This window comes from Talpa europaea (genome assembly GCF_964194135.1).
Source record: "Talpa europaea genome assembly, chromosome: 11".
NCBI lineage: Eukaryota > Metazoa > Chordata > Mammalia > Eulipotyphla > Talpidae > Talpa > Talpa europaea.
In genome coordinates, this window is record NC_140078.1 from 71,385,125 (window position 1) to 71,412,746 (window position 27,622).

At 57.0% G+C, this 27,622-nt stretch overlaps 1 protein-coding gene across 4 annotated transcripts; it reads left to right on the forward strand.

Moving 5' to 3' along the window:
• Nucleotides 1-3,360: 3,360 nt before the first annotated feature.
• CELSR3 (cadherin EGF LAG seven-pass G-type receptor 3) lies at nucleotides 3,361-27,560 on the forward strand (the record flags this gene model as incomplete). Of its 4 annotated transcripts, none has more annotated exons than XM_084246537.1 (35): nucleotides 3,361-7,099; nucleotides 8,543-9,193; nucleotides 9,556-9,781; nucleotides 10,095-10,210; nucleotides 10,569-10,657; nucleotides 10,753-10,910; nucleotides 11,447-11,610; nucleotides 11,844-11,969; nucleotides 12,058-12,227; nucleotides 12,620-12,805; nucleotides 13,354-13,467; nucleotides 13,844-14,015; nucleotides 14,150-14,291; nucleotides 14,383-14,503; nucleotides 14,777-14,960; nucleotides 15,266-15,406; nucleotides 16,775-16,869; nucleotides 17,080-17,289; nucleotides 17,518-17,713; nucleotides 17,983-18,138; nucleotides 18,482-18,647; nucleotides 19,235-19,402; nucleotides 19,613-19,739; nucleotides 19,826-20,032; nucleotides 20,247-20,421; nucleotides 20,640-20,752; nucleotides 21,649-21,728; nucleotides 22,185-22,311; nucleotides 22,694-22,810; nucleotides 22,923-23,071; nucleotides 23,347-23,456; nucleotides 23,722-23,880; nucleotides 24,379-24,579; nucleotides 25,332-26,220; nucleotides 27,533-27,560. In XM_084246537.1, 35 exons carry the CDS (start codon nucleotides 3,361-3,363, stop codon nucleotides 27,558-27,560), a joined length of 9,972 nt encoding a protein of 3,323 aa, XP_084102663.1. The 4 variants fall into 4 exon arrangements, with proteins under 4 accessions (XP_084102663.1, XP_084102664.1, XP_084102665.1 ...); XM_084246538.1 differs by having other exon boundaries at nucleotides 22,188-22,311; XM_084246539.1 differs by having other exon boundaries at nucleotides 15,266-15,367; nucleotides 22,188-22,311.
• Nucleotides 27,561-27,622: the final 62 nt, after the last annotated feature.

The window sequence follows — 27,622 nt, forward strand, 5'->3', positions numbered from 1 at the left end:
TAATATAACCTGATTTTTCAGTATTTTCTTCTATGATTAGTGCATTCATTGTCCCATCCAAGAATCTTTAGTCATGAAGATCTATATTGTCTTCTAAAAATCATATTGTATTTCCTTTCATAGTCAGGCATCAAATCTATCTGGAACTAATTATGCAGGTAGTATAAAGTAGGGATCTCATTTAATTTTTTATACTTGGATATCCAGCTGTGACCCATCACTATTGAAAAATTCACCCTTTTCTCATGCTGACTTTCAAGACCCTCCCTTATCAAAATTCAAGTCTCCACACGTACAGGCCCATCTGTATATTTTGTTCCATTGGTCTGTCTGTCCTAGCACAAGCACCGTACAGAATTAGTTTGTATAGCTTTTCAAACCTTGATATCAGGTATAGGAAGTTGCCCTTCTACTCTTGCATTTTTTTTTTTTAAAGATTTACTTATTTATGCATACAAGAGCTAGGGTGTTGGCCAGAGGTGCAGGGGGTGAGAGAATCCACCAAAGACAGACTGGGGAGCAGCACAGGCAGATTGACTGAAATATACTGTTGAGAGGAGCAGCAGACAAGACAAGTGAGGTCTGCAGCGCCATGTGGGTTAGCTCCCTGGCTGGGCATTGAACTCATGCTGCAGTGGCTGCAGATAGCCTCATAGTGCTGCTCCCCTCCTCTGTCTCTGGTAAATCCTCTCACCCCCACTCTTCTGGCCTGCACTCCAGCTCTTGTATGAATAAATAAAATAAATCTTAAAAAAAAAAGAAGAGTTGTTGGACAACTGAGCTGGGTGGGTGGCTTCTGGCCCACTCTTTCCCAACAAGTTTCCCTTGACAGAGAGGAAGGAGGAGGCAAACACAGCACAGGGAAGAAAAGGAAGGAGAGAGGCCAAGATGTCCTAGACAGTAGTTTCTGCCAAGACTTTGTCCTCTAGTCTTTTGGCCTACTCACTCTCTGCTCCACAGCAGCCTCAAATCCAAGTCTCTGGACTCTAGGTGGATCCTCTAGCTTGAAGGTGAAGAGGAGAGAGTAAGGATAAATCTTGTAGGGATCTAGCAATGTTCCTAGCACAGAGGCAAGAGTGGACTTGGAGGAAATATCACCAATACTTAGTTTTTATAGGAGCATTAGAAGTTGCCACCGGGGGTGGAGATTGCAGATGAATGCAGATGGGTTTGGGGAGGTCTCCACGGAACAGCAGCCACGAAGGGAGGACAACAGTGAACACAGAACAGCAGGGAGAGAAACGGAGAGCCATCATGGCAGTCACAACGTAGGTCCGGAATGTCCAGATCTTTAGGTCTTGCTCTACATGAAACACCAGTGGAAGCCAATGTCAGCCCTAATGAAGACAGGAGGACCCCTGTAATTGTTTGCATATTTGCCCATACAGCCTTAAAGATCAGAACGACTACTTCCCTTCCAGCTGCAGCCCTCCTCTTGGTTATTCAAGACTGCACAGGCATCTACGTGAAGTCTCCCCAGATGGCTAAATTGGCTCAGGAGCCTCCTGAGGTAACCCAGCACTCCTCTCCCTAGCGTTCCGCCTGTCTCCCTCCTTCACTGGTGTAGTTTTGTACCCTCCGTTCTCTAGATTGTGCATCCAGAAGAGCGGGTATATGGGCAACCACGTCCCTGGTCCTCCTCCTCCAGCCCCAGCTACGACTGCGCGCCCATCCAACAGAATTCCCCTTTCGCGCTTCTGGAGATGCTTACACTCATAGGAACCCAGACTTTGTATCAGGAGTGGAGTTCGCACCTTAGGGGGGGCCTCACAATGGGAAATGAGCCCTGGCACCTCAGAAACCCACCGAGGTAGACACGTGGGTCGCGAGGAGAGCTCCGCCTCCCGGAAGCGAAGAAGTCCAGAGGCCAAAGAACGCGCTGTATGATTGGGTGGTGGTGATGTCATAGTTACATATGGGGCGGGCCAGAGACCTTAGTCGGGAGTTCTCCCGGGTTTCAAGCAGGAGCCGCGCCCATTGGAGCATTTCCAATCCCGATCCTAGACTCCTCCTGGATTCTGGGACTCCCGCGCCCTCTGCACGTGACGCGTCAGCCCGTAGTCTCTGTTGCCTTGGCAAGCTGGTCTACTGAGCGGCTCCTGGATTATCTCTCCTGCTGTGCTGGAACCCCCAGAGCTCCCTCCCCTCCAGACAATGGGTCCGCCGTAGGGGGCGGAGCATTCCATTGTGCCAATAGAAACAGTGACTTTCTGATTGGAACGCTCCGCCTTCACCCCCCCACGCCCCTGCTCGTCTTCGGTTACGCCTATTCCGCCACTTCTGTCCATTGGCCAGCCTGGACTGACTTCTCCTGGAGTTGCACCGTGCAGGGCCAGCCGGAGAACTGAGCTTCCGTTGATCCCTTCAAGGGGTTAAGGGACGAGGTCGTGGAGAGATAGGGGCGGGGCTCCGGGCCTGCAGCCGTAGGGCAGCGCCGGCTCCACATGGCACCTCAGGGCACGAAACCCGCGACCTGGACAGTGGAGGAACCCCCAGCTTGGGAGAGTGCTGGGGAGGGCAAGTTAGGGAAGGGTTTGCCTCTGCTCCCGTCTCGGGCAGGTCACCTCTCGTCCCTACTCCACAGGCGCGTTCTCAACAAGCTAATGTTCGCAACATGTTTCATGAATTAAAAGCCGCTGATCAAACAGTTAAAGCTATTGTTCTGGCTGCTGGCGCCCCGGGTCCCCGTCCAGCCCCCAGGATTCTACATGCTACTTCCGCCCACGAGTCGTGTGGGAAAGATCTCTCTGCATAGCACATGCACCGAATTTTCAGACCAAAATCCGAGACAGGGTTTAGAAATAGTGCTTAGGGAGGTGCACAGAAACAGAGACACGAAACAGAGAAACGGCTGGAAAGCGGAGCCAGGAGAGCGCTCTAGGAGGGAGAAGGGTGAGGGCGGTGGCCGCAACGAATAGGGTGGATCTAGGGGCGGAGAACTTCCGTGCCCTGTTCAGCACCGTGGGCAGTACTTGTGACGTGCCCTCAACAAAGATGGTGGCAATAGCTACGGTAGTCAGAATTGCCATGCGCGATGGGCTATACCACCGGATTTGGGACTTCGGGGCGGAGGTGGAACGAACCATAGCGGCGGCCGGAAGCCATGTTGGAGCGGCGGGAGGCGGCAGCAGCGTCGGGGATGCTGTGGTGGGGGCGGCAAAAGCCGAGGCCGCACGCCAAAGGGGCTCTGGCCGCAGAGTAGATGGTGCCCAGAGGGCGGTGGCGGTGCGGAGCGACAGGCCGAGAGGCGGGGGACAGGGGCGGTGGCAGGGGCCCGGGAGGGGGCCCGAGCGGCGGGGCGGGCCCAAGACCCGGACCGGGGCGGGGGGTGGTGGAGGCCGTGTGGGAAGGTGGGGGGTGATGGCGAGGCGGCCGCCGTGGAAGGGTCTCAGGGGGCCGACGACCCCGGTACTCCTGCTTCTTCTCTCTTTGTTCCCTCTCAGTCGGGAGGAGCTGGGGGGCGGCGGGGGCCAAGACTGGGATCCTGGGGTACCTGCCGCTACGGGGCCAGAAGCGCGGATCGGCGGCGGAGCCTTAGTTCTTTGTCCCGAGCCGCCTGGGGTCAGAAAGGATGGAGAGCCTGGTCTTGGAGTCAGGGACCCTGTTTTCGTGGGGCTCCGAGGGAGAAGGCAAAGCGCCCAGAGTGATCGAGGGCTCCCTGAGCAGCCGGACGCAAGGCTGGGGGCGGAATATGGGGTCCAGGCATTAGGCAGTCGCGGGCGAGATGTTACAGGACAAGGACCAGGGTCTCTGTTGTGCTGGCGCCCAGAGGTCTCCTCTTGCGGGCGGACAGGACCCTTGCAAAGAGATAGTCTATCGCCAGAGGCTATGTCTCCAGGGGTGTTGGGTCCAGAAAACAGCTCGCCCTTCCCGTCGGACCTTCTGGTTCGGCCTCATGGTTCCAAACTGATGTCCTCCCCGAGGAATGCTGGGAGAGGCATCCCCAAAAAAGTAGGAACCACGCGCTGTTGCGGGGAATTGTGGGCACCGGGGCGCAGGGGTCAGGTGGAGAGAATTGCAACATCCCGAGCGGAGAGGACAGTTCCCCGACCGGGCTGTTCTCCGGGGTCTGAGGGATCCGGCCCCAGGTTTGATTCAGCACCGCGCCCGGCACGGATAGCGCCCGCCTCTGGTTCAGCACCACGCGGGTCGCGGACAGCTCCTGGGCCGACGCCCGAGCGCATGCGCTCCCGCCGCGTCTTCCGCCGCCGCTTCCTCCCGCTGCGCCCCGGGCCGCGCCCCCCGGGGGTCTGGGTACAGCCTGGAGCCTGGAGAATGCCCCCAGCGAGCCGGGTTCGCCCCCGCCGCGCCGCGAACCGCCACCCGCAGTTTCCACAGTACAACTACCAGGCGTTAGTGCCAGAGAACGAGGCGGCGGGCACCTCGGTGCTACGCGTGGTGGCGCAGGACCCGGACGCGGGCGAGGCCGGGCGCCTGGTCTACTCGCTGGCTGCGCTCATGAACAGTCGCTCGCTGGAGCTGTTCAGCATCGATCCGCAGAGCGGCCTCATCCGCACGGAGGCCGCTCTGGACCGCGAGAGTATGGAGCGCCACTACCTGCGCGTGACGGCGCAGGACCACGGCGTGCCGCGCCTCTCGGCCACCACCATGGTGGCCGTCACGGTAGCCGACCGCAACGACCACGCGCCAGTGTTTGAGCAGGCGCAATACCGAGAGACTCTTCGCGAGAACGTGGAGGAAGGCTACCCCATCCTTCAGTTGCGAGCGACGGACGGCGACGCGCCCCCCAACGCCAACCTGCGTTACCGCTTTGTGGGGCCGCCAGCTGCCCGCGCCACTGCTGCCTTCGAGATTGATCCTCGCTCGGGCCTGATCAGCACCAGTGGTCGCGTCGACCGCGAGCACATGGAAAGTTACGAGTTGGTGGTGGAAGCCAGTGACCAGGGGCAAGAGCCTGGGCCGCGCTCTGCTACCGTGCGTGTGCACATAACTGTGCTGGATGAAAATGACAACGCCCCCCAGTTCAGTGAGAAGCGCTATGTGGCGCAGGTGCGGGAGGATGTGCGCCCCCACACGGTGGTACTGCGTGTCACGGCCACCGACCGGGACAAGGATGCTAATGGACTGGTGCACTACAACATCATCAGCGGCAACAGCCGTGGCCACTTCGCCATCGACAGCCTCACGGGTGAGATCCAGGTGGTGGCACCCCTGGATTTTGAGGCAGAGCGAGAGTATGCCTTGCGAATCCGGGCTCAGGATGCAGGCCGGCCACCACTCTCTAACAACACAGGCTTGGCTAGTATCCAGGTAGTGGACATCAATGACCATACTCCTATCTTCGTGAGCACACCCTTCCAGGTCTCTGTCCTGGAAAACGCCCCCCTTGGCCACTCAGTCATCCACATTCAGGCAGTGGATGCAGACCATGGGGAAAATGCCAGATTGGAGTACTCCCTAACTGGTGTGGCATCTGATACACCCTTTGTGATAAACAGTGCCACCGGTTGGGTATCTGTGAGTGGTCCCCTGGACCGTGAGTCTGTGGAACATTACTTCTTTGGTGTAGAGGCTAGAGACCATGGCTCACCCCCACGCTCAGCCTCAGCCAGTGTCACAGTGACAGTGCTGGATGTTAATGACAATCGGCCAGAATTCACAATGAAGGAGTACCACCTACGATTGAATGAGGACGCGGCTGTGGGCACCAGTGTGGTCAGTGTGACTGCTGTAGACCGCGATGCCAACAGTGCCATCAGCTACCAGATCACAGGTGGCAACACTCGGAATCGCTTTGCCATCAGCACCCAGGGGGGTGTGGGTCTGGTGACACTGGCTCTGCCTCTGGACTACAAACAGGAACGCTACTTCAAGCTGGTGCTAACTGCATCTGACCGGGCTCTTCATGATCACTGCTATGTGCACATCAACATCACAGATGCCAACACTCACCGGCCTGTTTTTCAAAGTGCCCACTACTCCGTGAGTGTGAACGAGGATCGGCCAGTGGGTAGCACTGTGGTGGTGATCAGTGCCTCTGATGATGATGTGGGTGAAAATGCTCGTATCACCTATCTCCTGGAGGACAACCTGCCCCAGTTCCGCATTGATGCAGACTCAGGGGCTATTACACTACAGGCCCCACTGGACTATGAAGACCAGGTGACCTACACACTGGCTATTACAGCTCGGGACAATGGCATCCCACAGAAGGCAGATACCACTTATGTGGAGGTAATGGTCAATGACGTAAATGATAATGCTCCACAGTTTGTTGCCTCCCACTACACAGGACTGGTCTCTGAGGATGCCCCACCTTTCACCAGTGTCCTGCAGATCTCAGCCACTGACCGGGATGCTCACGCTAATGGCAGAGTCCAGTATACTTTCCAAAATGGGGAAGATGGGGATGGAGATTTCACCATTGAGCCCACCTCTGGCATTGTCCGAACAGTGAGGCGACTGGATCGGGAGGCAGTACCAGTGTATGAACTGACTGCCTATGCCGTGGACCGAGGCGTGCCCCCACTGCGCACTCCAGTGAGCATCCAGGTGACAGTGCAGGATGTAAACGACAATGCACCCATCTTCCCAGCTGAGGAGTTTGAGGTGCGAGTGAAGGAGAATAGCATTGTGGGCTCAGTGGTGGCTCAGATCACTGCCGTGGACCCTGATGAAGGCCCCAATGCTCATATAATGTACCAGATTGTGGAGGGGAACATCCCTGAGCTGTTCCAAATGGACATCTTCTCTGGAGAGTTGACAGCTCTCATCGACCTGGACTATGAGGCTCGCCAGGAATATGTGATTGTGGTACAAGCCACCTCTGCCACTCTGGTTAGTCGGGCCACTGTGCATGTCCGCCTGGTTGACCAGAATGACAATAGCCCTGTGCTCAACAACTTCCAGATCCTCTTCAACAACTATGTGTCCAATCGCTCAGACACCTTCCCATCAGGCATCATTGGGCGCATCCCGGCTTATGACCCTGATGTCTCCGACCATCTCTTCTACTCCTTTGAGAGGGGCAATGAATTGCAGCTGCTTGTCGTTAACCAGACCAGTGGGGAGCTTCGACTCAGCCGCAAGCTAGACAACAACCGCCCACTGGTGGCTTCCATGTTGGTGACTGTCACAGGTGAGGAGCAAGGGGCAGGCAAGTGACCTAGTAACTGAAACCTGTCAGGGCCTCAAGGATTCATTTCACAGGGCACCTCAAACCAAGAGGGGTTTCCAAGGCTTCCATGAATTAATTCCTTAATTGCTGGGGTTTTGCACCCCACAAGAGCTGCTCTGTACCTCACAACTTTAGGTTCACATAGATGCTTAGGTTTTTGGGCAGTCTCCACAGTACCTCAGAGATTTCAGGGCATCTAGAAGACCCTGTAAAGAAGTAAAGAACTGTTTGCTACCTGAGGAATAGCCCTTTTTTTTCTCTGAAAGGCTGGAGGTCCTGGGTTAGTGCTCTGGAGACTCCAGGAAAAGCTAGCTCCTAACATACCCTGTGCAGATGGTTACGTTGGGTTCACCCTGGCCTTCACCCCATCTGTGCAGGAAAGGGAGACCAATGGGAACATCAGCTTATTCTGGCAGCTGCAGATAGAGAGTGGGCGCATGTTTCCTGGCTACTATCCAAGGGGCTGGTCAAGACTCTCCCTTTGGAAAACTTTTCAGCAGTCTGCCTGTTTCTTTCCTGCCTCCAAAGCCCCAGCCTTTCAAAAACCCTTCCCTAACAGGGCACAGGCAAGACAGGCTCTTGCAGTCCTACCTAGTGGAGGCTGCAGAGGTCAGGAGACAGGCTTTACTGGTGCTCATCCCCCAATTTTAGAGCATGGATTCCCAAAATTGCCAGAGAAGGCACAGCCTTAATTATCTCTCAGTTAACAGCTAGCCTTTGTGGACCATCCAATGTGTGCTGGAGTCTGGGCACGTATATAGCAACTCATCCTCATTTTTTGGAATGGCCACTGAGGTCCCAGGATGGCCCAGGTCTGGGGTGGTAGGCAGATTGGTGACCCAAAATGTAGAGGGGATGGGGGGAAGGGTCTGAAACCCTCTTGCAGAGAGGGAGTTTACTGACCCAGGGTTCTGAGGGATGGGGTTGAGTGGCCATAGGGCCAAGGTTCATTCTAGTGCCATGGAAAAGGAGTTTGCTGATCAGAAAAATAGGTGATGCATGATTCCTGACCTGAAATCCTCTTTGTTCATGGGAATGTTTTGCTGGTTGTGCAATGCTGGGGGATGGGAAGCAAATGGCTGGTCAGGGGCCCAGCCTGCTCTTTTTACTCTGAGTGGAGGTGGCATGCTGACCATGATAATGAAGGGGAGGGCGGGTTACTGACCACTCAGGGACCTCCCTCCTTATGTGTTGTTGGGGGAATGATTTGCTGACCCATGGGGGCCTTGGTGGGGAATTGGTTAATCCCTGACCCAGGCCCCTCCTTGTGTTGGAGGGAGGTGCAGCAACTTTTTGACACCTGATGCTGGGGATCTTGGGCAGTCACTGGCCCCAGGCCTCTTGTGTCCTGGGGAAGGCAGCCACTGACCCCAGACTGACCAATGCCTTATTCCTGGCCTGCAGATGGGCTGCACAGTGTGACTGCACAGTGTGTGCTACGCGTGGTCATCATCACGGAGGAGTTGCTTGCCAACAGCCTGACGGTGCGCCTGGAGAACATGTGGCAGGAGCGCTTCCTGTCACCGCTGCTGGGCCACTTTCTGGAAGGCGTGGCCGCGGTGCTTGCCACACCCACCGAGGACGTCTTCATCTTCAACATCCAGAACGACACTGACGTAGGGGGCACGGTGCTCAACGTGAGCTTCTCAGCGCTGGCCCCACGCGGGGCCGGGGCGGGCGCTGCTGGTCCCTGGTTCAGCTCTGAGGAGCTGCAGGAGCAGCTGTACGTGCGCCGTGCCGCCCTCGCCGCGCGCTCACTTCTGGACGTGTTGCCCTTTGACGACAATGTGTGCCTGCGCGAACCCTGCGAGAACTACATGAAGTGCGTGTCGGTGCTGCGCTTTGACTCCTCTGCACCCTTCCTGGCCTCAGCCTCCACGCTTTTCCGACCCATCCAGCCCATCGCAGGCTTGCGCTGCCGCTGCCCGCCTGGTTTCACTGGAGACTTCTGCGAGACCGAGCTCGACCTCTGCTACTCCAACCCGTGCCGCAATGGTGGTGCCTGCGCGAGGCGCGAGGGTGGCTACACTTGCGTCTGCCGCCCACGCTTCACAGGTGAGCAGGGCACCCTCAGTGGGCGGGCAGAACTACAGCGCCAGTCACTTTTGGGTGACCGGAGTTAGGGCGGGCACAGTTAGAGCCCAGAACCTGACCCAGAGACAACCTAGGCCCTGGGAGAATTACAGGCCTTCGGGAGGCTGGGTTTATGCCGGAGACGTGGGCACGGCCGGGCGGGGAGGGATCGAGAGAGGGGGGGCGTCACTGGGAAGGGGAGGCAGGCCACACCCAATGGGGGCGTGCTCACAGGGAGCTTTCGGCGCTCAGGAACCCAGCCATACGGCCTCGGACGTGGCAGGGCCTGCTGGAACTGGGGTGGGTGTGGCGGTGACCACCTCTGATAGCAGCTTGACCCTCAGGAGAAGACTGCGAGCTGGATACGGAGGCCGGACGCTGCGTGCCTGGAGTCTGCCGCAACGGGGGCACCTGTGCCAATGGGCCGGATGGTGGCTTCCGCTGCCAGTGCCCGGCGGGTGGGGCCTTCGAGGGCCCACGCTGCGAGGTGGCCGCACGCTCCTTCCCGCCCAGTTCTTTCGTCATGTTCCGCGGCCTGCGGCAGCGCTTCCACCTCACCCTGTCCCTCTCGTAGGTGCCCACCCCATATCTCTACCTGCCTCCACTCACTCTGGCCCTACTTATTTGACCCTGACTCAGATTCCTGCTTGCCCCATCCTGTCTTCCCGTAGGACATGGCCCCCTTCCCTTGACACCATGCCTGGGGTCTCGGAGTGTCATTGCTCCTGAAGTCACTGCACCGGCCACACCTGTCCAGCCCACCCCCTCTCATCTCTTCCTCTCTCCAGCCTGGGTGGGCTTCTCTAGAACCTTCTTGTCGGTAGGGTGGGTGTGAGGAGGTATACAGCTGGGGACACACCTGCCCCCCCCAACCTGTCCCCAGGTTCGCAACAGTGCAAGCAAGTGGGCTCCTCTTCTACAACGGGCGCCTGAATGAGAAGCATGACTTCCTGGCCCTGGAGCTGGTTGCTGGGCAAGTGCGGCTCACATATTCCACAGGTGGGTGTGTGGAAGAGGTGATGCATGTGCACATGAGATGGTGAGGGGGCCGGGGTGCAAGCTCCCCGTTTGCTCAGGTTTGCCTCACGGCACATGCCTTATGCCAAAGAGACAACAGTAAGGCCCTGCCCCGTGTGGCCATTCCCTGGGGGAAAGTCTGTCTCTCCAAGAAATGTGTGTTCTTCTCTGTCTGTCCAAAGGCACTATGGTTCAGCCAATGTGGTCACCAGTGTGGGAGTGACCTGATGTACCCAGGGTTAGCCTGGGAGTAGCTATGCCTGCATGCTGGGGTTGAGAGAGGGATGGGGGAGCAATTTAGCAATTCCAGACAACCCTCCACGAACATCCTCCCCCACAGGTGAGTCTAACACAGTGGTCAGCCCCACAGTTCCAGGGGGCCTGAGTGACGGGCAGTGGCACACGGTGCATCTGAGATACTACAATAAGGTGGGCACCACCCTTACATGGGAATATGGGGGGAGCTGGGATGCCAGGTTCTGCCCCTCAAGGGGTTACCTTGAATGATGTGTCTGGGTCTTTAGCCCCGGACAGATGCCCTGGGGGGAGCGCAGGGCCCTTCCAAAGACAAGGTGGCTGTGCTGAGCGTGGATGACTGTGACGTGGCCGTGGCTCTGCAGTTTGGTGCTGAGATTGGCAACTACTCATGCGCAGCTGCTGGCATGCAAACAAGCTCCAAGAAGTGAGACCCCCAGCCCTTGATCCCCATGTCTTTACCTGCCAAAACCCACCCCAACCCTTCACATACCCCACTCCTCACCCCAGCCTACCAAGCTCCCTATCTTTCCTCAGACCACCATATTTCCCTCTCCCCACTTAGACATTGAAATCCCACTTCATCCTACCCCCTCCACCCCTGAATCTGTCCCAGACTTCCTACTCCCACACAGTCTCTAGGCACCCAGTTTCCTAGTCTCCACTAGGCACCCAGTCTCCACTCCCCTTGTCTCTCTAATGACGCATTTCCCTACTCTGCACCCTAGAGAAGTGAGCCTCCTCTTCACTTCTCCATCTCTTACCCCAGCTTCTCCACCTTACCCCAGACCATTTGCCCATCATGAGTTCTCCTTTGTACCCCACACTTAAAGTCCCAGCTCCTTCCCCATCCTGAGATTCCCCTCCCCCCTCAGTCACCTGCCTACTCCCATACTTCTATAGCTCCAGGAGCAACCCCACTCTGGCCCAGTCCCACCAATGACCCAGACCCCTGACTCCCAGGTCCCTGGACCTGACGGGCCCTCTCCTCCTGGGGGGTGTCCCCAACCTCCCGGAGAACTTCCCCGTGTCCCACAAGGACTTCGTTGGCTGTATGCGGGACCTGCACATCGATGGCCGCCGAGTGGACATGGCGGCTTTTGTTGCAAACAATGGCACCACGGCAGGTAAGCCATGTCCCCATTGTAGGGAGATAGGGGACTCACCCCATCTCCTCTGATGGCAAGAACCATGCCACAGCCTAGCCTTTAGGGCCTGATTTCTACCTACTCTACCTCTGAGAGAACATGGACCTGAGATTGTGGCTACATTCAGCCCCTCTGGACCCCTACATACTGTCTAGCACTCATGCCTCCTCCCCATCAAGTTCTCACCTCCTCCATGTGCCTTCTTCTCTCAGGCTGCCAGGCCAAACTGCACTTTTGTGACTCAGGCCCCTGCAAGAACAGTGGTTTCTGCTCAGAGCGCTGGGGTGGCTTCAGCTGCGATTGCCCTGTGGGCTTCGGTGGCAAAGATTGTCGGCTCAGTGAGTGGGCAGCACAGGGCAGGAGGGGCTTGCAGGGTAAGGTCTGTTCTAAGGTGGGGGCTGTGACCCTGCTCCTTTTATCCCCCAGCCATGGCCCATCCCCACCATTTCCGTGGCAATGGCACACTGATTTGGGACTTTGGAAATGACATGACAGTGTCTGTCCCATGGTACCTGGGGCTGGCCTTTCGGACTCGGGCGACACAGGGGGTCCTGATGCAAGTGCAGGCTGGGTCACACAGCACGCTTCTCTGCCAGGTATGTCTGACCCCTCCCTCGACCCTCAGCTCTCAATCTCTGATGCCACCAGCAACATTCCTATGGGCTCAGGCCATGTCATATAGCATATTCTGGACTGTGGCCCTTGGCCCTCTTCCTACCATGATATCCTTTGCTCAGTGGGGACCAGCAAAGCTCTCCTATGCTATCTGCACCAGTCTATCTGGTCTTGATCTCCACCCTTGAACCTCACTCTCAGCATACAGTATCCCTAGGCACTATGCCATATGCGCCAGATACAGCCTTCCCTCCACTCTGTGATCTCTTGACATTTTTGATCTCTGAATCCCTGATCTCACTTCCTAATACTTCCACCTCCATCCCAACAGAGCTCTGACCGCAGGGGACTCCCTTTCTACCTCTATTCACAGTTGGATCGGGGGTTGCTGTCCATCACGGTGACCAGGGGCTCAGGCCATGCTGCTCACCTCCTCCTCAACCAAGTTCCTGTCAGTGATGGCCGGTGGCATGATCTGCGGCTGGAGTTGCAGGAGGAGCCAGGTGGCCGGCAGGGCCACCATGTTCTCATGGTTTCACTGGACTTTAGCCTCTTCCAGGTCTGACCTCTGACCCTAGGGGCGTCCTTTCTCAATCCTCCAACCATTTTACCCCACCTCTAGTCCAGCTCCTCAACTCCCTCTACTGCACATAGTCTGGTGTTCTCCCTACAGCTCCCTCTTTATATCCTTGCTTTGAGCTCACCCTGTCAGCCAGGTCCTCCTCATGTCAGGGGGTACTCCTATTTCTGGTCTGGTATTGGGATACCTCTGCAACCAGCATATTGCCTAGCTCCTGGAAGCGCCTTCTGGTCTGTGTCTCAATCTTTCCAGGTCAAAATCATGAAATTTCAGGGTTTGTTCTGGAGACCCAGGAGAGAGGGTTCTCTCTGTCCCCAGCTCTAGACTGAAACCTTCCTCTCACCCACTCCCCATGCTCTAGCAGGTCCTCCATACTTGGTAGCAGCTCTTTCCCAGACCACTCCGCTAGTACAGAGGGGCAAAGCATGGCCATGCAGGGCTTGGCCAAGGCCAACACTGACTCTGGGGAAGAGGAGGGGTTCATCACCTCCCCTTGCTCCCAGTGCTGACTGTCTCCCACCCTCCAGGACACCATGGCAGTGGGGAATGAGCTTCCAGGCCTGAAGGTAAAGCGACTCCATGTGGGAGGCCTGCCCCTCAGCAGTGAAGAGGCTCCTCGGGGTCTGGTTGGTTGTATCCAGGTATGGGTCAGCATGGGAATCTGATATGGAGCATTGGGGTCAGAGATCAGGGGAGCCTTAGGAGCTTCAAAGCTGCCTTCAAGTGGAGATTGGTATGGGGTGGAGGTGTGACCCAGACCCATCAGACAGGTCAAGCCTTTCTGTGCTGTTGGAGGAGAGTCTGGCTTAGATTAGTGAGGGACATTAGAGGTCTGTGTCAGGGACAGCTTGATTAGGAGTCCCATGGGGACACTGAATTTGGAATAGCAGGCTCAGGATCTGAGGATTTTGGGGGAGACTGTGGGAGATTGCATGTCAGACTGAGTGGCTGGCTCTGTAGAACTTGGGACTGAGGTGCTTTGACTTGGGTCTCATCCCTTGCTGGCTGTGTCAATAGGGGGTATGGCTCGGCTCTACACCTTCGGGGTCTCCGGCCCTACTGCCCCCCAGCCACCGAGTGAATGTGGAACCCGGCTGTGTTGTGACTAATGCCTGTGCATCTGGGCCCTGCCCACCCCACGCTGACTGCCGAGACCTCTGGCACACCTTTTCCTGCACCTGCTGGCCAGGTGGGGCCTGGAGGAGGGTGGCAGGGTGATCTGGGCAGGAGCCAGGGCCTGGAGGAGGTGGGGACTGAGGACAGGTGCTTGCTTTCTCCCATGCTTTGTGCCCAGTATCCTGAGCTCCCTGACCCAACCTGCAGGTTACTATGGTCCAGGCTGCGTGGATGCCTGCCTCTTGAATCCCTGTCAGAATCAGGGGTCATGCCGACATCTTCCAGGAGCACCCCATGGCTACACTTGTGACTGTGTAGGTGGCTATTTTGGGCACCACTGTGAGCACAGGTAAGGGACAGTGGCTGAGATGATGGAAAGATGTCACAGAGGGTGTGGAGGGTCATTGAGAGTGGCATCTCACCTGGTTGTCTACCCTCAGGATGGACCAGCAATGCCCAAGGGGCTGGTGGGGAAGCCCAACCTGTGGCCCCTGCAACTGCGACATTCACAAGGGCTTCGACCCCAACTGCAACAAGACAAATGGGCAATGTCACTGCAAGGTGCACGCAGCATCTTACCCCTGACTTTTCACCTCTTCCCTAGACATGATTTGTGATCCTTACCCAGCTTGCTGACTCAGGCCCAGAACTCTGACCCCATCCTGTGACCTAGTTGCCATCACTTGTCCTTGACATGTAACCCATTCACATTTCATGGGAGACCCAATCTTTCTCTGGCCAGTGAGCACTGCTCTCTTGACCCTATGCCCTTGATTCCACTCATTCCCCAAACCCTGACCTCTGACCTCAGGCACCTGACCCATTCTTAAACAGGAGTTCCACTACCGACCTCGGGGCAGTGATTCATGCCTCCCTTGTGACTGCTACCCTGTGGGCTCTACCTCGCGTTCCTGTGCACCCCACAGTGGGCAGTGCCCCTGTCGCCCTGGAGCCCTTGGTCGCCAGTGCAACAGCTGTGACAGTCCTTTCGCAGAAGTGACAGCCAGCGGCTGCCGGGGTGAGCAGGTTTCCCCCCAGATCCATGTAGAGGGCTGGCTCTGTCATGCTGCCACCAAGTATCATGGCATGCTTGGCCCCTTGGGTAGAGACTTGGGAGGCTTCTCCAAAAGAGCACTTACACACAGGGACCCCCACATTTACGCCAAGTACTTTGATGGCCTGTTAAAGAATCTGACAAGCCAGCTTCTGTGAGACCAGCAGGAGAGTGATGGGGAGTGGGGCCTGGGGTGGGCTATGGGGGTGGGCAATAGATGTGGCTGTCAGTTGCCCCTGGGCACCTGGCTCAGTACCTGCTCTCCCTAGTGCTCTATGATGCCTGCCCCAAATCCCTGAGATCTGGCGTGTGGTGGCCCCAGACCAAGTTTGGCATCTTGGCCTCAGTGCCCTGTCCTCGTGGGGCCCTGGGTGAGTATATGGGGGACAGGGGCATTTCTGAGGGTGAGGGTGGGCCTTTCCTCTGACTGCTGGAGCTACCTCTTCCTCTGAGTTAGTGGATTTGTCCCTGCAAAGAAGTGGGCGTACAGTATGGATCCATGTGGGCCCCTCACTGCTACCTAGGGACTCTGGGTCCCTCCCCACACTCTCATTGAGCCTCCATCTATTTCTCTTGGCTTCTGGGCAGGATTGCGGGGTGCAGGTAAGGGGTACGTGTTTGCTCAGGTGCGCTGTCCCCTCCCACTGCCAGAGCTTTTGCAAATCCCTCCTGCTGCCTGAAGTCCCTGCAGACCCCTTCCTGCTGTGTGAGGTTTCTAAATGCTATTGCAATTGCTTGAAGCCCCTTTAGGCCCTTTCCTGCTATTTGAGGACCCCAAAGACCCTTCTCTGATGCCTCAGCGACTTCTCCCTACTGCCTGAGGTCCCTGCAGATCCTTCCCTACTTGCTAAGATCCTTGCAGACCCCTGCTCAGTTTCTAAGGTTGCTGAAGGCCTCTCACTACTGCTGAGGGCACAAGAGACTCCTTCTCTCTGTTTGAGGACCTACAGATTCCCCTCCCCCCACTTCCTGAGGTACCCACAGAGCCCTTCTTCCTGCTTGAGGTTGCTGCAGTGGCTGGACAGACACTGTGTATGCATGCTCGTGTGTCTTTACGTGCCCATGCATGCCTCTGTGAGTCTGTCCTGGGGGCAAGAGGTCTGCATTTAAACATGTTAGGGCCCTTATTGCTGGTGGCCACGAATTCCCTTAAGGCCCAGGCCATGTCCATTCAACTGCCATCCTAGTCCCACAGACAGGGATAGAGAGAGCAGCGAAGATACCACAGGTGCAGTCAAAACTTGTGTGAGAGCTACCACCCCTGACCTCCCTTTGGTCACAAAATACTTCTGAAGGCCTGGTCTGTGCTAGCGTGTCTGTGCGTCTTTGTGTGTATGAGAGGGAGTTCCATGTGTCTGTGTGCTTGTCCTGAGGCACTTGTCTATATTTTTGCAGATGTGAGCACTGGCATGTGGCTTGCCCTGGCCCAGGTCTGTGACCCTGTCCTGGCCCATGTGTGTGCGTGTGCGCACACACATGTGTGCACTTGCACCTGTGTGTGCACATGCATATGTGTGTGTGTTTGTATAGTCCTGACCTTGTGCTCCTCCTTTATGTAGTTGATGGTTCAAAATGGCCCACGGACCCCCTCAGAAATTGACTGACCAACATCTGGGGCCTGCCTGGGCTGGCGCTGCTCCGTCCAGGGCTCTAGGCACACTTGCATACTGGGATGGCCTCTGCTCCAGAGTTCCCCCTGGAAGGGAGAGGGTGCTGTGGCCACCTGGTGAGCAAAGGTGTGTAGGCTTCTGGCTTGACCATGATTTGTCTGCCCCCAGGGGCTGCTGTGCGGCTATGTGATGAGGACCAGGGTTGGCTGGAGCCCGACCTCTTCAACTGTACCTCCCCTGCCTTTCGAGAACTCAATTTGCTGGTGAGACTGTGCAGACCTTGCCCTGCACCCAAGCCCTCCCCTGCCCCTGACCTTAGCTTCCCCAGACTGGGTCTCAGACACACACACTGACCCTTGACCTCCAGGATTTTCCTGGTTGCCCTTTATTCTAGCCTAACCCTTCTTCCTATGAGGCTTTTGAAAAGGCCTAAGAGACCACAGAGTGACACGCCCTCATCTTTGTCCTGGCAGCTGGATGGTCTAGAGTTGAACAAGACAGCACTAGATACAATAGAGGCCAAGAAGCTGGCTCAGAGGCTGCGGGAGGTGACTGGCCACACTGACCACTACTTTAGCCAAGATATCCGAGTCACTGCCCGCCTCCTGGCTCACCTGTTGGCCTTTGAGAGTCATCAGCAGGGCTTTGGGTTGACAGCCACACAGGACGCCCACTTCAATGAGGTGGGGCTGCTCCCTGTGCTCCCGATCCCCAAGCCCTGGGTTTCCCGCTCTGGCCCCTCCTGTGCTGGAGGAAGTAAAGGTCCTGGGATCTCCCTCTTCCCTTGTCCTCCCTGCCCTCCCCCTTTGCCTGCTGGGACCTCTCTGAGCACCTGAACAGACCTCCAGACCTGCCTTGTCCCTTTATATATCCTTGCCTGGCTGAGCCCACTTTCATCTCCCTCCTCCCAGAATCTGCTGTGGGCTGGTTCTGCACTGCTTGCTCCAGAGACTGGGGACTTGTGGGCAGCACTGGGGCAGCGGGCCCCGGGGGCCTCCCCAGGCAGCGCAGGCTTAGTGCAGCATCTGGAGGAGTATGCAGCCACACTCGCCAAGAACATGGAACTCACGTACCTGAATCCCGTGGGACTGGTGACGCCCAATATCAGTGCGTGACAGGTGGGGTGGGTGGGACAGGGGTTGTGAAAAGGCATGGACCTGGAGGTCTGGGGGTAGGGGCTATTGGTGCCCACACTAGTGACAGGAGGCTGTGCCACCACTGTCTGTCCTTTGCAAGTTCATGCTCTGTGCTGGTGGCATGGGGGCCTATGGTTTGTGGTTTGTGGTTTGTGGGTACAGAATGGGAGTAGGAGGGAGGGAGACCCTCAGCATGGGGAGGAGAGCTTGATGGGTCTCCCTCTTCTTTCCCCTGGGCAGTGCTCAGCATCGACCGTATGGAGCACCCTAATCCAACCAGGGGGACCCGTCGCTACCCTCGTTACCACAGCAACCTTTTCCGGGGTCAGGATGCCTGGGATCCCCACACACACGTGCTGCTACCTTCCCAGTACCCACGGTCATTCCCACCTGAAGGTGACAGCCCCGGCTCCCTGTCCCTCCGCCCGAAGCCAGATGCCATGTGCTCTTCCTGCCAATGCTCTTGCCAGGCCTCCCCCCTGCTCTCCCCTGTGTGAGACCCTCCCATGTCAGCCTTTTACCCCACGCCCTGACACACCATCCTCACCTTGCCAGATCCTCGCCCTCACCACAGACGATCCTTCCCAGGCTCCAGCCCTGGGGTGCTCATGTCCCCCATGGGCTCTTCCTTCCCACCTCCCAGTTCTGAACCTATAGGGAAGAGTCCCAAACAGAGCTGGATCTGCGGGTGTTCAGGGTCGCACGTCACTGACAGAGGCTCCTCCCCTTCCCCTAGCAGTTCTGTCCACAAGCAGCAGCAGCACAGAAAACTCCACCTCCTCAAGCGTGGCCCCCCCACTGGAGCCCGAGCCCGAGCCCGGGATCTCCGTTGTCATCCTCCTTGTCTACCGCACCTTGGGAGGACTGCTCCCCGCCCAGTTCCAGGCTGAGCGCCGGGGCGCCAGGTACCATGGTTGGAACTGCTCCCTGTCCCCTCACTCCTGAGCTTCCTGTAAGCCTCCACCCAGCCTAGCACCCCCCCTTTTTTGATGGACAAGTGAGCAGGTTCACAGACATATCTATGCACTCCCAGGCTCCAGGGAGCCTTGTCCATGCTGGGTCCATGGAACCATCTCGGGAGTTGTGCGGAGTAGTAGACAGATGTGGAGCTACAGATGGGGGCCATCACATATAGGAGAGCCACAGAGCCACGTCCGGGCAAGCAAAGACAGGCCAACTGCTGGAGGTCAGATGGGGTTAGTGGGAATGGCAGTTTGAGGCAGTCTGGGGTTGCTTGGATTTCTGACTCAAGTGTGAGCAGTGGGTCTGAGTCCCTTAGCTGCAGAGACCCTGTCATGTCTGCAGAACCTTGACAACCCAGCTAGGCATGGACCCCTAGCCTTGAAGCAGCCCTTCAGGGGCTGAAAGGGTGCTCAAAAACAGCACCAACTCTGGGCCGTCCCAGACCCTTAGCCATGGCAGTAGCATGCAGATAGGAGGGAGCAGGTAGCTTGGCCAGCCGTGTTCAATCTCAGGTGGGGTGTCTCCTCAGGCTTCCCCAGAACCCTGTTATGAACTCCCCTGTGGTCAGCGTGGCTGTATTCCATGGACACAACTTCCTAAGCGGTGTCCTGGAGTCCCCGATCAGCCTCGAGTTCCGCCTGCTACAGACGGCCAATCGGAGCAAGGCGATCTGCGTGCAGTGGGACGCCCCTGGCCCGTGAGGACCTCTACTCTGGAAACCCTTGGTCCCCCACTAGCCCCTGGGGGGCCCAGTCTGTTCCTTGGACTCCTACCACCCCACTCCCTGAGGAATGCTGCTCCCCAATTCCAAGCACCCCCAGCCCTTCCCCCACTGTCTCTCACAGCCCTGTCTTAGCAATGGGCCCCCTGGGGCGGGGGTGTAGGTCTAACTGCCCTGTGGCCACAGGACGAACCAGCACGGCATATGGACGGCACGGGACTGCGAGCTGGTGCACAGGAATGGGTCCCATGCACGGTGTCGCTGCAGTAGAACAGGCACCTTTGGGGTCCTCATGGATGCCTCCCCCCGAGAGGTAGGGCTGTGTTGACAATCCTGAGGAAGTGGGAGGGTCAAAGGGCAGAAGGGCCAAACCTCGCAGTGACCACCCCTGTCCCACAGCGGCTGGAAGGCGACCTGGAGCTGCTGGCTGTGTTCACCCACGTGGTGGTGGCGGTGTCGGTGGCTGCACTGCTGCTGACCGCGGCTGTCCTGCTGAGCCTGCGCAGCCTCAAGTCCAACATGCGCGGGATACATGCCAATGTGGCAGCTGCCCTGGGTGTCGCAGAGCTCCTCTTCCTGCTGGGGATCCACAGGACCCACAACCAGGTGCAGGGTCAGGGCCAGGGGACCTGTGTCCTGATGGCCAAAGCTCAGCATCAGAGGTCAGGGATGTTCAGTTTGGGGCAGGATTCTGGGCTACGGTGCTCACGCACTTTAGGGGTCAGAGGTGGGCAGCTGATGTCTGGGGTGGGTGTCAGGGGCGGGTGTCAGAGGTGGGGCGGGGCAGGAGGGGTTCTGACGCCCCCTCCCCTGCCTTCAGCTGGTGTGCACTGCAGTCGCCATCCTCCTGCACTACTTCTTCCTCTGCACCTTCGCATGGCTCCTCGTGCAGGGGCTGCACCTCTACCGCATGCAAGTGGAGCCCCGCAATGTGGACCGCGGTGCCATGCGCTTCTACCATGCTCTGGGCTGGGGCGTCCCTGCTGTGCTGCTGGGTGAGGGCCCTGCCCACTGGCCCATTCAGGCCTGTGACCACCCCCCATCTCCATCCACCATATGATCTGACTCCTGCCCCTGCCCCCAGTCCTAATGATAACTCCCAGTCACAACCCTATGCCATCTGCTCAGGGAGCAAACTGCTCTGCCCTCAACCCCAGCTTCTCCCCCCATGTGAGAGAGTCAGCATCTCTATAGACACTCCTTCTCCCCCCAGGCCTTGCTGTCGGCCTGGATCCTGAGGGCTACGGGAACCCTGACTTCTGCTGGATCTCGGTCCATGAACCCCTCATCTGGAGTTTTGCAGGCCCTATAGTCCTTGTCATTGTGGTGAGTGTCCTGCACTCAGTGCCACTTGGGGACAGGGAGGGAGCCTGCAGTAAGGTGACGGGGTCAGCTGAGGGCTGCCAGGTTATAGCCTGCCAGCTTCCTCTGCTCAGCCTCCATTTATTTATTTATTTTTAAAATTTATTTTATTTATATAAGAACTGGGGTATAGGGCCGGGAGGGGAGGGATTGGGGTCAAAATAAGTGGGTTGCAATTGTATGGGGAATATAAAAATAAAATTTATTTAAAAATAAATAAATAAATAAAAATTAAAAATGCGCTATGTAAAAAAAATAAAATAAATAAAATAAAATATGATTAAAAAAAAAAAAAGAAGAACGGGGGTATAGGCCAGAGATGTAGGGGTGAGAGGATCCACCAGAGACAGAGTAGGGAACAGAACAGGCAGATTGACCGAAGTACACTGCTGAGGGGAGCAGTGGGCGAGGCAGGAGAGGTCTACTGTGCCATGAGGGTAGCTCCCTGGCTGGGGATCGAACTGATGCTGCAGTGGCTGCAGATAGCTTGATAATGTGGAGACTTAACCCCTGCACCACCAGGGAGGCCCACGGCCTCCGTTTCTGTTCTCTGGCCACTGAGTGACCACACTCTACTCAACTAGGATGGAGATGGGAGGCATGGGGTTAGAGACTCGGCTGCCAGTCTACCTCTGTCTTTCTTCACCTTCATCTCTCTCTGGTTCCCTTCCTTTTCCTATGGTTCTGTCTTTGTTTCTGATCTCTGCATCTGTGTGTGTGTGTGTGTGTATGTGTGTGTGGTGCATGCATATGTGTGCATGTGTGTTTCTCACCGGTGCTGCCTCTCTGTGGGTCTGTCTCTTACTATCTCTGTCTCTCTCTGCCCTGTCCCCGTTCCACATGTCCGGCTGTGGGTCCAGATGAATGGGACCATGTTTCTCCTTGCTGCCCGCATATCCTGCTCCACTGGGCAGAGGGAGGCGAAGAAGACCTCTGTGCTGTGAGTTGGCTGTCTCAGGGGGAAGAAGGATTCACAGGCTGGCAGCGCCCTCCTGAGTGGGGATAGGGTCCTGGGAGCATCCCTCGTGCAGGCTGGGTGAAGTGCCCCTGCACCTGGCTTGAGGTCCCTCTCTGGCACCTTTACCATACTCTGGTCCCACATATGCTTCCTCCCTGCTGTTTCTCATTGTTCCCTGGGTCTCCCCAGAGCCTCGTGTGGCTGGGTGGCTCACTTTGCCCCCTGCCTGTGTGTTCCCACCCATCTTTCATGTTTTCTCTAACACGCTGCCCCTGCCCCTCCTGTGTGTTCTCCCCATGTCTCCCTGAGCACTTTCCTGGTTCCTTCTGTGACCTCCCATCGCCCCAGTTCCATATTCCTATGAGCCCCTTCCCTTCATGTCCCCTGCATTCTCTGTGTCCCCTGTATGAGCCCGCATGACCCTTCCATGTTCCGCAGCAGGACCCTTCGCAGCTCCTTTCTGCTTCTGCTACTGGTCAGTGCCTCTTGGCTCTTTGGCCTCCTGGCGGTCAACCACAGCATCCTGGCCTTCCACTACCTCCACGCTGGACTCAGTGGGCTCCAGGTAACTCCAGCGCCCTCCCACACCTGGGCCCAGATGGCACTGCAGTGGAGTGGGTCCAACCCTAGGCAGGGCGTTGGCCCCGGACCTGATTCTGCCGGGTGACTGATGCTAAAGTGTGCTAAAACGGCATCGACCTCCACCAACTCTGAGGCTCCTGCCACGCAGCCCTGTGCTAACTCCACTGTTCACGCCACTGACCTCGCAGTGCCTATGCTGACTTTCCTTGTCACCCTTACTGGGGCCCCTGGGGCTTCTGGCTGATTCTAGCTAACCTGCGATGACTGACCAACCCCCACCCCCATGGTGGCCCCCATTGACTGACTCCTTGGTGACCGAACTTTGACTTTCTCTGACTCATTTCTAATCTCTCAATGACCTGCAGGGCCTGGCGGTGCTGCTGTTCTTCTGTGTCCTGAATGCAGATGCTCGGGCAGCCTGGACACCAACCTGTCTAGGCAGGAAAGCTGTGCCTGAGGAGACTAGGCCAGCACCTGGGACGGTGAGGGGCCCTTGGGGCTTGGCAGTCAGGTTGGGGGCCTCAGTGGCCAGAGTTTACATTCCCCAGGGTTCACATTCTGGCTCATACTCTGGTCTCTTCCCACCTCCCCCAGGGCCCTGGGGCTTACAACAACACGGCCCTCTTTGAGGAGAGTGGCCTCATCCGAATCACTCTTGGCGCCTCCACTGTATCCTCAGTGAGCAGTGCCCGCTCTGGCCGGACCCAGGACCAAGACAGCCAGCGGGGCCGCGGCTACCTCAGGTGAGTAGAGGGTCTTCCTGTGAGTGGGACACACAGCTCAGACCAGACCCTTTTGCCAGACGTTGGCATTACCAGGTTTTTAGACGGTGGCTCCACCGATCTTGGTCATCTGGGCCTCTGCTGCTGCCTTTGCCCCAGATGCCTCTTGCTCCACACCCAGGCATTCCTTCAGAGCCATTCCACATGCAGCTGGCTGTGCACTCCCAGAAGCCCCTGCCTCCAAAGCGCCCCATCTCATCCCATTTTGATTGGGGGGGGGGTTCCTGTATTTCCAGGGACAATGTCTTGGTTCGACATGGTTCGGCTGCCGACCACACTGACCACAGCCTCCAGGCTCACGCCGGCCCCACTGACCTGGATGTGGCCATGTTCCATCGAGATGCTGGTGGAGGTGGGGACCTGCAGCAGGGAAGAGGGAGGCAGAGGCTCTCTACTCTGTTCCCCTTCCTTCTGCCACAATCTTGGTTCTCCTGATCCATCCCTGACTTGTCCCAGCCCTTCTTTCATACCCTGAGTCCAAGCTTTCCTTTGGGCCTCAGCCCCAGTCCCCTTGCTGTAGCCACCCCAAGACTCAGCTCTGGGCTCTTTCCTTATCCCCTAAGTCCCGTGCCTCCCCAAGCCACTGCTATGTCTGCCTTTCCCGACTCCAGGTGCAGACTCCGACTCTGACAGTGACCTGTCCTTGGAGGAGGAGAGAAGTCTGTCCATCCCATCTTCAGAAAGCGAGGATAACGGCCGGACGCGGGGACGTTTCCAGCGTCCACTCCACCGGGCAGCCCAGAGTGAGAGGCTCCTCACCCACCCCAAAGGTGATGGGGACCTTTGAACCCAAGGACCATTCCATACTCCACTTGGGTGTGACCAGGGACCCTGCTATCCCCTGAGGATTCCCAGGACAACCTATTGGGACCTTGGGGTCATTACTGGGGCCCTGCATACCTCTCCCCATCCAGCCTCCCAGCAGTATTCTGCCAGCTAGGAATAGGCTGGGCCACAGAATAACAAAGTTAGGGATGCTATAGAATGACATGTTATCCCTCCTTCAAGTTCCCTGAGGACTGGAGTTCAACTGGTCTTCCTGACCCCTCAGTGATCAGGTTTCCCCACCCCCAGTCTCTGCCCACTTCTAATCAGGAGTGAGAGCTTATCAGCACCTCCCTGCATGGCTCATTGATCTCTAAAAGACATATCCCTGCCTTAGCTCAGTGAGAACAGAGATAGGTTTAGGAGTCATTATAGTTTGGATCACAGGGGTCCTAAGTCACTAGATCATCCAGAGACTCCTGTAACCTGCCCTGGCTCCACAGATGTGGATGGCAATGACCTCCTGTCCTACTGGCCAGCCCTAGGGGAATGCGAGGCAGCTCCCTGTGCTCTGCAGACCTGGGGCTCCGAAAGGCGCCTGGGGCTGGACACCAGCAAGGATGCAGCCAACAACAACCAGCCGGATCTGGCTTTGACCAGTGGAGATGAAACCTCCCTGGGTCGGGCCCAGCGCCAGAGGAAAGGTATAATCCCTGACCTTGGCCTGCACTTCGGGGACCCTGGAGAAGACCCATGCCCTGACCGAGGAGATTTTATACTCCTAATCCCAAGTCACTTCACAGAGACCCTAAGAAGTCCTCTTGCTTTGATCTTGGGGTTTCTGCTCCTCTACCCTGCTTTATTGCCCCCCAGGACTGCTCCACTCTGACCTGGGAATTTCCTGCCTCTCATACCCTGGCCTATACCTCAGAGACCCTAGGAGCCGTTACCGCCCCAACCTAGGGGATTCCTCCCCAACCCTGAACCCCAATCTCTTTTCCAAGGAACCTAGGCACTGCTGTGCCCCAGAACTCAGAATTCTTCTTCTAACCTAGATGGTTTTTGCCCTTCTACCCTGTTTTGCACCCCCCCCCAAAGTTGTCCCTGCCCCAACTCAAGGGGTTCTATCTTCAGTCTACCATCACAGGGTTCCTGGGGACTGTTACTACCCGCCCCCCACAACCCAGGGGCTTCCTAGTCCTTTGACAGTGGCCTTTGTGCCAAGATCTGGGGGTTTCCCCTCCCCTGACCTTAGGAAGAAGTTTGCCTCTAACACTCTACCATGAGGACTCCTGACCTGGGGAATTATTTGGAATTCCCAGGGGTTGCCTCTGTCCCTCCCCAAGGGGTTTCTGTCACAAGGATCCCAGGAGCTGCCATATCCCCAGGCCCAGGGAATTCCTGCCCTGTACCCCACATACATATATACCCTGTCTCCCATTTGTTCCTTCCACAGGCATTCTGAAGAACCGATTACAGTACCCACTGGTGCCACAGACCCGAGGCACCCCTGAGTTGTCCTGGTGCCGTGCGGCCACCTTAGGCCACCGTGCTGTGCCAGCTGCCTCCTATGGTCGCATCTATGCTGGAGGGGGCACAGGCAGCCTTTCTCAGCCTGCCAGCCGCTACTCTTCCCGTGAACAACTGGACCTGCTCCTCCGGCGGCAACTCAGTCGTGAGCGACTGGAGGAGGCCCCTGCCCCAATTCTGCGTCCCCTGAGTCGACCGGGTTCTCAGGAACGCCTGGATGCTGTGCCAGGCCACCTAGAGCCCAGGGATCGGGGCAGTACCCTACCAAGGAGGCAGCCACCCAGGGACTACCCTGGAGCCATGGCTGGCCGCTTCAGGTCCCGGGATGCTTTGGACTTAGGGGCACCCTGCGAGTGGTTGAGCACACTGCCCCCACCCCACAGTGCCCGGGACCTTGACCCACAGCCCCCACCTCTGCCCCCGTCTCCCCAGAGGCAACTTTCAAGGGACCCCCTATTGCCATCCCGGCCCCTGGACTCTCTGTCTAGGAGATGGAACTCAGGGGAGCGACTAGACCATGTGCCTAGCCGGCACCCTTCACGAGAAGGCCTCGGGCCATCCCCACAGCTGCTCAGAGTGAGGGAGGACCCAGCCAGTGGCCCTAGCCACGGCCCCTCCACAGAGCAACTGGACATTCTCTCCTCTATCCTCGCCTCCTTCAACTCCTCGGCTCTCTCCTCCTCCGTGCAGTCCTCAAGCACGCCCTCTGGCCCTCATACCACTGCCACGCCTTCTGCCACAGCCTCTGCGCTTGGGCCTTCCACACCACGCTCTGCCACATCCCATAGTATCTCGGAGCTGTCACCGGACTCAGAGTAAGCAGGGGCCCCGCCACCTGCTCACACCTTCATCAGTGTAGGGCAACCTCCTGTGCACCCTGCCTGGTGTTCTGCCAGGGCAAAGAGGTTGGCACATAAGTGTGGGCTCAGGCTCAGGCAGGGAGCCACAGGCTGGAAATAGAAATGATAGGAATGGGGGTGGGACTAGCTAGCAGGGACTTGCCAGCTATGTGATAGGGCCTACCGCCCTCCCTGCCCTTCTTGAGCAGAGGAAAGATGGGTGCTTTCTACAGGGCTTGAGCTCATACAGAGGGAGCAGTGAAGAGCCAAGGCCTAGATGTGGAAGCTCACCTGTATGTGCAAAGAGGCAGGGAGAAGAGGAGTCTGCTTGGGAGGCTTTATTTAGGGGGTAATATGGAATACGGATGGGACAGAAGTAGTTCCAGGGTATCAGTGCCTTATATGCCAGCCTAAAAAGCTAAGTTTGAGGGTAAACCATTTATTTATTCAGCCAGTATTAAGTTCCTACTGTCTGTGACACTGTGGGCGAGGGTGGGTCCTGGTATATGTCGTATTCCTGTTGGGCATCTGTGCTTAGGACATGCCAGATACTCCCTGGAAGTAGCTGGATACATAGGAGTCAGAGTGTGGGGAGGAACCAGGAGTTACTAGATGGGAAAACCAAAGGAAAGTTGAGTTTCAAGAAAGCGAAATAGCTAGGTCAGGCTCTTTGGAGGTCTGTAGAGTAAGAAAGGGCTTTGGGAGGAAGGGCACCCCGGGACTGGGGCAGGAGAGCAAAAGAACATGAGGAGAGTTGGGGGAGGACAAAGAAGGGAGAGAAGGGCAGGCGATTTGGGGACCTAGTGCCCAGGGTTCTGAAAGGATGATGGGGGTAGGAGTGAGAGGGAGTCGTAAGTACCCTCTGGGTCCTCCTACACACTACTACCCTTGGGGTCTGGCTGTTCTGGGGGACTGGGCAGGGGTTCAGACTCTGGAGTCACTTTTGATCTCTCTAAGCCTCAGTTTCCTCATCTGTAAAGTATGTCATAACAAATTCTGATAGGCAGATTTTTGAAAGAAAAATCTGTCAGGTGCTTAACCGCATCTATACCTAGTAGGTGCTCGCTAGGTGCTTAGAGAAAGCACTTAGGCCTTCTGATGAGTTGGGGGTGGGGGAGGGCGTTCGGAATGAGTAAAGGGCTCTGAGAACTCTGGAATGGGGATAAGGGGACTGAAGCAAAACTAAAGGGGGAGTATGCCAGCGCTGGTCCAGAGGGGAAATTCAGAGCCACCTGATTCAGAGGCCTTTTAGTAACCACCATCTTTGATCTCATATTCAACTCTACAGAGTTCCCAGAAGTGAGGGTCACTCCTGAGAGACAGACTTATGGACGGGGAGCAGCCGAGGCCAATGGAGGATTTGGACAAACGGAAGAGA